The sequence below is a fragment of the Lutra lutra genome, chromosome 5, assembly GCF_902655055.1.
Source record: "Lutra lutra chromosome 5, mLutLut1.2, whole genome shotgun sequence".
NCBI lineage: Eukaryota > Metazoa > Chordata > Mammalia > Carnivora > Mustelidae > Lutra > Lutra lutra.
The window spans coordinates 49308816-49318409 of NC_062282.1; the positions used below are offsets into that span (position 1 = coordinate 49308816).

The 9594-nt window shown below is 40.3% G+C and overlaps 1 protein-coding gene across 5 annotated transcripts; it reads left to right on the forward strand.

Annotated features, from left to right (window-relative positions):
- The first annotated feature begins 1103 nt into the window (after positions 1-1103).
- Positions 1104-7051, forward strand: THG1L (tRNA-histidine guanylyltransferase 1 like). 5 transcript variants are annotated; one of them, XM_047731243.1, is made up of 6 exons: positions 1105-1319; positions 2140-2316; positions 3040-3209; positions 3987-4075; positions 5487-5594; positions 6612-7051. In XM_047731243.1, exons 1-6 carry the CDS (start codon positions 1129-1131, stop codon positions 6771-6773), a joined length of 897 nt encoding a protein of 298 aa, XP_047587199.1. In that variant the 5' UTR covers positions 1105-1128; the 3' UTR covers positions 6774-7051. The 5 variants fall into 5 exon arrangements, with proteins under 5 accessions (XP_047587200.1, XP_047587199.1, XP_047587201.1 ...); XM_047731245.1 differs by lacking the exon at positions 1105-1319 and adding an exon at positions 1486-1696; XM_047731244.1 differs by lacking the exon at positions 5487-5594 and having other exon boundaries at positions 1104-1319.
- The last annotated feature ends 2543 nt before the right edge of the window (positions 7052-9594 follow it).

Below are 9594 nucleotides of genomic sequence, written 5' to 3' on the forward strand. Positions count from 1 at the left end.
CCAAATTGATGTCACCTTGGAATATTATTTTATCAGTGTGTGTGTGTGTGTGTGTGTGTGTGTGTGTATCCCTACCACAAATGGCAGCTATGAAGTCCTTCGATGCTCACAATAACTTCAGAGGGAAGCAAGAGAGGAATTGGTTTCTCCACTTAGCAGAGGGATTTTCTTTTCTCTCAAGAAAAGTAACTTATGTTAGGTCACATAATAAGTGGCAGAGCCAGGGCATAAATCTACGACATTCCATCCTTCCTTCCTGTTGCTTTGAGGTAGTTTGAGAGATACACTTACATGTAGATCCATGTTCGTCTCTATCCGTGGATGGATATACAAGTAACTAGTAACAGCAGATGTCTGAAGTACTGAGTTAGGAGTCAGTGAGAGACTTTTCACCATTCTTTTATATAATTTGAATAATTTTCGTGAGGGTAGCAAGAATAATGTAAGTAGGTACCGAATTCAAAAGAGCTTTATAAATCATAAAGCATCATTAAAATAAGAAAGGTTTAATGTTACTATTATCTACCAACAAAAATAAAAAATTGGGTGTTTGGAAAAAGTTGAGTAAATTAATTTAGTATGTCCATGCGTTCCAATAAGAGTCTATTTTCCTTTTAAAAATCACCCTTTGAAATATTTAATAACATTGGGAAGTGGTAAAGTGGAAAAATATACAAACTACATATATGTAGGAGTACAATTTAATGTGTTCCCCGTGTGAACACAGAGATATACAAAGACAAAAGAGACGGGAAGGAACCATCCACAATGGTTGGAAGGGAGAGGGGTGATAGGAAGTATTTTATTATATTTTTCGTTATAGTACACATTTTCTACAAGTTAATAAATGTTATTTCGGAAGAAAAAAAACACAACTAAATCTTCAAACTTGGTCAAAAAGTTATTTTTTTACAACTTCGTAGACTAACACGACGGGAGGAGAAAAACGAAAAACCGTGCATAGAGCGAAGGACAGAATGGAATCCTCCTCCTACGCTCGGAAGTGAATTAAGGACTACAAGGAGAGTCGAGAGAGATGCCGGCCTCCACCACGGCTAGAGCGGCCACTAAGAGACATCGGAACTTCCGGGGCGGGGCCCCGTTGGTCCTTCACCTTCCGCGGGGCGAATGTGGGCGTCTTGCAACGTGAAAGTTTGCTATTACTGGGCCGCGACTTCCGTCCCTCTGAGACGGTGTTTGAAGTTGGGGCCCACCATGGCAAAGAGCAAATTCGAGTACGTGCGGAACTTCGAGGCTGACGACACCTGCCTGGCCCACTGCTGGGTGGTGGTGCGACTGGACGGCAGGAATTTCCACCGGTGAGCGATTTCGGCTCGCGGCCACATGGTGCGCCCGGGCTTCCTGGGACTCAAACGCGGCTCTTCTTTGCGGCGCCTGGTTACCGGGAGACGCGACAGCCAATGAGCGCGCGGCATTGAGCATCGCCCGACGTGCTGGCTACGACGTGCCTGAACGCGAGCCTGCTTGAGTTGTTAGACTGAGGCCGAGTGCGCTCGTGGTGAGCCGCTGGCCTGTGGTGCCGGTGAGCAGAGACCTGTTAGCAAAGTCTTGATGGGAAAAGTCACTCCCTGGTGCAGTATTTGAGCTCTTCAGCCAAGTGCCTGGCTATTTCGTTAGCTGTTTTTGAGGGCCGTTTAGAAGCCTGTTAAGGTCTTGCTGTGGACAACACTTTACAGTATGTTTTTGTTTCATTATTATTAGTGACTGGACTCAAGAAGAAACAAGTCAGAAAGAAAGGGAGACGTGTCACAGAAATAAGGAAATTTAATTCTTAAAAGTGTTATTTTAATAATGGTTATTATAACTAACATTTATGGAGCACTTCCAAGGAGCCAGGCATAGTTACATTTTTATCTCTCTCTACTCTTCAGAACAGCCCTATGAAGTAAGCATGCTTTATCTCCATTTCACAGAAAAGGGAATGGAGACTTAGAAATTAGGCCCCTTTTTCTCAGGGCAAGAAAAGTCTAGAGTTCTTAAGGGAATGAGTCAGGTTGTGGCTAGTAGACTCAGAACTAGTACGTATCTCCCTCTCTGTGCCGTCTTTTCGATATCTGGTGTTAATGACAAGCTCTCTTCCGCTCATGCCCTTTTCTCTCTTCTCTTTCCTCTATGAAGGTTTGCTGAGAAGCACAACTTTGCAAAACCCAATGACAGCCGTGCTCTCCACCTAATGACCAAATGTGCCCAGACTGTAATGAAAGAACTGGAGGATATCGTGATTGCATATGGACAGAGCGATGAGTACAGCTTTGTGTTCAAGCGCAAAAGCAACTGGTTTAAAAGAAGAGCCAGGTAATTCCGCGGCCTAGCTCCTTCAGAATATTTCTTACCAGCGTTTGGTTTTGCTCTTTTTTATTGCTGACGCAGAGACTACAGATAGAGCCTGCTGTGTTTGCAACTGCAGAATGTCTGTTTTCTGTTTTACTATTGTACTTTCGTCTGGTATTTGAACATACATATGCCTCTCAATCTGATTCCCCTCCATTCTTCATCACCTTAGCTTCTAGATAGATCTGGCACTTAAATATTAAGACTAGAAACAGAGACCATTAGAAGATTATAATTTTAATGATTCATAGGGTTGCTCTAGCTAGTGACAGCCTATATGTGTGTTACAGTATTGCTCAAATTTTTAGTTAAGGAGGGTCTCAAAATAGACAAAAGATATTTCATTTGGCAGATATATTGAAACTTTCACCGAAAACAAAGCATATAGTGAATTGGCATGTTTTTAATATAGTGGTTCCCTTCCTTCCAAGACTAAAACAAAAACCCTCTTGAACCATAAATTCACATCACATCCTACAGAGAAAAATTTGGTATTAGTAAGTTACTGATAGGACTGGAGAGAGGCGGGCTGCTTAGTTTTTCTTGGCCCAACACATTTTATGTTTTGGCGTGCTGAGTAGTTTGTGTAATCACTCTGTTGCACCCACAGGCCCTTACCATGGTTTTGAATTAATATCTTGTATTTTCTCTTTTCTTGCTCCACCCAATGTGCCTTACTTTTGCAAGTAAGTTCATGACTCACGTGGCTTCCCAGTTCGCCTCCAGCTATGTGTTTTATTGGCGAGATTACTTTGAGGATCAGCCCCTTCTGTATCCCCCAGGCTTTGATGGTAGAGTCATAGTGTATCCTAGCAACCAGACCTTAAAGGACTACCTCAGTTGGCGGCAAGCAGATTGTAAGTAAAACCAAATAAACGGAGGTAGTTAAAACCACCAATTCCATACATTAGAGGTGGTGATTTGGTCCAGTTTTGGTGCATGTATATTTTGTTCAGAATGCAGTATTTCAGTTTTTTTTTTAATTAGTTGAAAACAATCAAACTATTGGGAAATTTATGTAAATACTTCCTTTTTTCAAGTTTTTTGGGGAAAATCAGAAAACCTGGCAATACTAGGACATCATTCCAACTTAGTATTGGACATAACCTGTACAGGGCAGTGACTGCTGTCTTAACACACGCGCGCGCGCGCGCAAGGTGCCATTGTCTCTACCATTCTCTCTTATTCCCCCAGGGGTCACCTATTCTGCTTTGTGCTTTTATATTCAAGGTGGCCTCAGTGGGTGATTTGAGTTGTGACCCCTGCCTTACGTGACTGTGGTGACACGTTTGTGAGACTTAACTCATTTTGTATATCTTGATCTTGCCAGAAGAACTGGAAAAGAGCAAGGAATAATCTAAATCAAATAACTTTGAAAGTATTCTTAAGTGTAATTTTCAAGTTAAGCAGTTCATATAATGCATAACTGAAATGACAGAATAGAACTTTTTAGGAAATAAGTTTGTTTTACTTGACCACTTCCCCCCTGTGTTCCCAGTGTATGGTTCTGGGCATATCACTAAATGTCTCTGGGATCTCTCTTCTTTGGAGGAGAGAGGTGAAGTTCTAATATTCTTTGAAGTGTGAATATTGAATGAAGATTATGTATAAACAGTGCTACTCTTCTCTTACAGGTCACATCAATAATCTGTATAATACGGTTTTCTGGGCACTTGTACAACAGTCTGGACTAACACCAGTACAAGCCCAAGAGAGATTACAGGTATAAGATCTTACTGCATTAATACTTAACCTTGGGGCTGTTTTCTCTGCTCTTCCATGGCATTTTGCATTCTTCTAAAGCTCTCTTTACTGCTTTGTTTTGAGAGGATAATAAAAATCATACTAGTAGCAGCTCTGCGGCTTGCTTACTCTGTGACTGCGAGTGAGTTACACTTTTCCCTGGGACTTAGTGTCCTCAGCTGGAAAACAGAATTAGTGACACTGGTTCTACCTTCCCACATGGTAATGCTTGGCTGGTGCTACATATTGGTTGCCTTCTTTAGACGGGGCATGTGCTCTTCTTTTTCATCAGTCCCACTTGGCCTCTTCATCATGGCCATTCCCTGCTGGGTGTGTGTATTGGTAAGAGTATAGGCTCTGGGAGTCAAATAATTGTACTCAGGGACTTCTGTTTAATTTTATCTTCTCTACCTTAGTTCTTTTTTTTTTTCTTTAATTTTTCTTTTTTAAAAAGATACATTTATTTGTGAAAGAGTGAAAGTGTGAGCAAACAGGGTGAGGGGCAGACAGAATCTTGAGCAGACTCCCTGATGAGCAGGGAGCCTGATGTGAGGCTCAGTCCCAGGACCCTGAGATCATGACCTGGACAAAATCGAGAGTCAGACACTTAACCAACTGAGCCACCCAGGTGCTACCCTGCCTTAGTTCTTTATAAGTGAAACATAGGAAATAATAGTTCTCACCTCGTAGGTTTATGGTGATAATTAAGTGGCATGATGCATGTAAAACACATAGCATAGTACAAAGCACATTGTAAGTACTTAATAAAACACTGGCTCTCGTCATTAGATGACAGCACTACTTGTAGGATGACTAACTCTGCAATGAGGTGATTTATTGTAACGGCTCCTAACACAGTGCCTGATATGTTAATTACGTGATAAATGGTTGTCATTAACGATGATGAGGATTCGCAGATACCATTAATAGGAATACTGGTAGATTTATCCAGAGCTTGAAAGAGCCGAGTTTAGATTTTGATTTTTCTTGGAAGAATAAAAGCAATCTTTAGCTTTAGGCAACTTATATAATCTTTCTAAGCTTCGGAGTTATGTTCTCTCAAGTGGAGACGGTAATGAGGATCAAATAAGATAGCGTTAACGATGTACATAGTACAGAACAGGTCCTCTTATTGCTAGTTCCTGTCACCCTATCACGGTTGTGACATCTGAAGCCAGTTGTTTGTAATGGAAGACAATTCTTTGAATTTATACATCTAAATAAGATTTAAGCTGCTCTCACAATGCACATTCATTAATATCTATCAGAGGTTTGATAAAACCCTTCCACTTTTTGATTTGTGGAAATTTAGATAGAGGGTGGAATGGGTAGGTATGATTACGGCAGAGAGCAGACATAAAAGTCTGTTTTTATCTTTTTATTTTTCTCAGGGAACTCTTGCAGCAGACAAAAATGAGATTTTGTTTTCCGAATTCAACATCAACTACAATAATGAGCCACTGATGTATAGGAAAGGGACTGTGTTGATATGGCAGAAGGTAATGCTGTTGTGTCCAAAGAAAAATGGAGGTCAGAAAGACAAAAGCCTGTGCCCGTCCCAAGCTTTGTCTTGCCTACTACATGTATGCAGATGTGATTCTAGTCACTAACATGAATTAGATCTTTTTAAAAATGAAATGCTGTATATTATTTTGGATGCTTTTTTTTTGTCAATGCTAATTTTGCTAGTTAGTGTTCTTTATGGTTTAGAATTTCTTCTCTAAGTGGCATCACCAATTTTAGAATTAGTACACTTACTTTTCTGTGTCCTAAGCTCTCCATATCACATAAAACCCTATAAAGGGTACACTGCAGATAGAAGGATTTTTGCATTCATAGAACATTTCTTCCACACTGGATAATACCATTAAATGGTCCATCCATCCCATAACAACTATAATATGAGGCAGTAGGTGTTGTATATGAGGGTTCTGTCACTTGCAGAATATTCTGGAGATTCCCCAGATATTCATACTTACCCTAATATTCTGCAATAAGTCTGTACATTTACCTAAATTCTTAATTTTCAATATTTTCCCTCCATAGCAGCTTCTGGGCATGATTTCTCTAAATTTATCTCCTTCCATGTAAAGTAGTTTTTCTTCTTAATGAGTGTTTCCAAGTGTTAAGTGGTGCCTTAAGAATTAGTCATCCCATTGGCAGCTTTAGCTTATTAGTATTTTTAAAGCACATTTGCTCTTTAGCACAGGCTTGGATACTTCTTAATGCAGATGAGAGAGCAGAATTACCTTTAATTCTGTAGTTACTGCTGATAAGGAACATGGAATCACTCCTTTGTTCCTAAGATCTTATTTGGAAATATAGCAACATAACTTTTAAAAAAGTTTTTAACTAAAAGCAAATTCATAAATGTTGAGATATGTGTATCTGTATATCTACTTGATAAATATATATCACTCAGAAATATAAAAAGTAAAAAACTAAACTTCCCTCATATCCCCCTCTTCTCTCCCAAACCCAGTTAACAAAGTCAGTATTTTAACTTTTCCCTGTAGGTGGGTGAAGTCACAACAAAAGAAGTTAAACTGCCAGCAGAAATGGAAGGAAAAAAGATGGCAGTGACCCGGACCAGGACAAAGCCAGTGCCTCTATATTGTGATATAATTGGGGATGCTTTTTGGAAGGAACATCCAGAGATCCTAGACGAAGACAGCTGATCCTTTGCTTTTAGCCCTGGCATGCATAACCATACAAGACCTGCTCTTTCCCACTCCCCAAGTCTCCTGGCCTTAGGTGCCCTAGGATCCCTACTACTGAGAACAGTGTGCTGGGAGTGACACATGACTGCTCTGAGAGGGAACAGGAAAGAAGGGATGGATGGGGTGGTTATCTTGTTCTGCTTTAAGTAGAACATTTTTTTACAATGTTGGAACATGGTTCCTTCTGTAGAAGTGCATTTTTTTTTTTTAATCGTGGTGCTATTATTATAAAGCAAGAACTATTTTATGCTTTGCAGAATGAATCATTCTTAGATTGTGGCATAAGTCTTATAAAAACTTGTCAAGCCTTTTCTACCTATGATAGAATATGAATCTAAACTTTACTCTCAACCACCTGTTCTTAACTACAGACTCCACTAACCTTGAAAATCTCACCTTTCCTACCCATGGACACTGACCTGGAGGTAAATAATGGGTTGGTGGCTGCATGAGTTCAGCAGTTCTGGCCTCTGAGTTCAGGAATTCCCAGGGAGAATCAGGGTTTTGTGCAGTTCCCAAGTTGGCAACTTTGGCTGAACAAATGAGTAGTAGTTTGGATGTCCTTGTGTAAACATTCCATAGATTGATTTTGTGGAGTTGTCAGCATGATCATTGTCTCACCAGGGGTATCTCCACGGCCACTAACCTCTTTCTAAGAAGAAAGAGAATTATGTGTATATATGAGGAAAAATGTGAAAATGAAAAAGGAAGAGAAAACACTGACTCCATGTCCTGTAAATACTTCAGTTCTAAAATTTACCTTCCTGCTGGACTTCCTGAAAATGATTCTCAGGTAGCCTCTATGTAATCAGAACACTGACATTTGAGTTACGACAGTAGAGTGGTCAACACTGGGTCACAAGTGGCAGGTGTCAAACGACACCTAATAGTCCCAGCTCCTGATGGGCCCTTGTAGATGGGGGAGGAGCAGCAGTAATTGCATGTTGCCAAGCTGCTAGCCTCTGAAGCAAGGGGTCCCCCTCCGAAGTGAGGATAGGTGGTGAGAGAACTCACATTGCCCATTGTCCTCGTTTCATATTTCAGAGGAAGATTATTTGGCTCCATCAGGAATTAATTAAGGGACACCAGAGTGGCTCAGTTGGTTAAGCATCTGCCTTCGGCTCAGGTCATGATCTCAGGGTTCTGGGATCAAGCCCCACGTCAAGCTCCCTGCTCAGTGGGGAGTCTGCTTCTCCCTCTCCCTCTGCTGCTCCTCCTGCTTGTGCTGTTGTTCTGTCAAATAAATAAAATCTTTCAAAAAGGAATTAAGCGGCAGCCTACATTTTACAGTCACGAAGAAAATGTATTTTTGAAGGCAACAGCTGGTGGTCTTCACTAACTGATACCTCATCTATCCGAATCATTTTTTCCCTTCCTGTTCTCATTATACAGGAAAAGATTTGGTGCATGTTAGGTAATTAATAAAATCTCTTTAAGAAAAAAAAAAAAGAAAAAGGTTTCAACTCACTTGGCCTCGTTTTTCATTTACTTTTCTCATACAAATCCAACTTTTGTATATATGTGTCTTCCACATAAGCCAGGATAAATGTACCTTCATCATAGCAGTGGTTCACAGACTTCTGCATACAAAAATTTACCTGGAATGCTTGTTTTAAGTGCTATTCCAGCCTCCACCTCTCCCCTTATGAAGATAGAAAGTTTGCTAGTTGGATTTTTAACCAAAGAAGCTTGTGATGCCTATGGTAGATGATACATGACACTTGGGGCAACATGGCCCTCAGTATACTGTGATAGGCCAAATGAGGCAATAAGGTAATGTAGCTCTTGACTGTCCAATGTAACTTAATGGTAAGTGAATGGATAGCATTTTAGGTCAAAACTTTATATAGATTTTATCTACATAGGTATCGACTATATAGATTAATTTAATTATGGACATTAAAGTACAGACTTTCAGGACAAAACCACCTGAAGAAATGTGCTTTCTGTGGGTGCTATGTGATACTACAGAGGCCCAATTTTGTCTAAGATAGGGGTGTGAGCACTTAATCATTGAACTAGCAGCAGTTTGCAGCTTTGTTTTTTGTTTGGGCAGGAAGTTTTGAGCAAACAGATAGGCATTTAATAGCCCTGCCATAACCCATAATGCTCTCCGGAGCACCCTTTGATGGCTTTTCTTTGTTGCAGCATGTATTCTTTCCAGGGTTTCACAGTTGTGTATTAACTTTCATCTTGCTTTCTAACGTAGAGAGCAGCATTCTCTTGGGCTTTCCAAAGCTTAAGGAAATGTTAAAACACAAACAGCTAGTATACAATTAACACTACATAGTTAAGGAGAGTGTGGCAGGAAGGTGATTTGTGTGGCTTGTAGGTAACTGGAAACATCTTAGCTGTGCTGGATGAGGCAGTAACACCTGGCCTTCCGTACAGACTCTTACTTTAATATCAAAAAGCAAAAATGTTTTGCTGAACAGAAGTTAGAAAATATCAAGTGGTACAACCAGGTCTTCTAAATCTTCCATCATCCTGGCTTCCAAGAGCTGGATCCTAGTTTCCTCCACTTGCCTAAGCAGTGCTTTAGGAAATCAGTAATCCAGTGAGTTTTCTTTAATACTTAGGTCGCTCTGGTATTAGCGCAAATTACTTTTTGCATCGGGTGCAGGAAATGGAGGACTGGGGTCCATCCTTGCTTCATAGCTTCATTGTCTAATCCTAACTAGCTAACATAGGGCGTTTATATGCTCTCCATGCAGTATGTCTTCATTTCTTAGGAGAATTTGGTGGGTTAGGTACTATTTCTATCATATTTCAGGTGAGA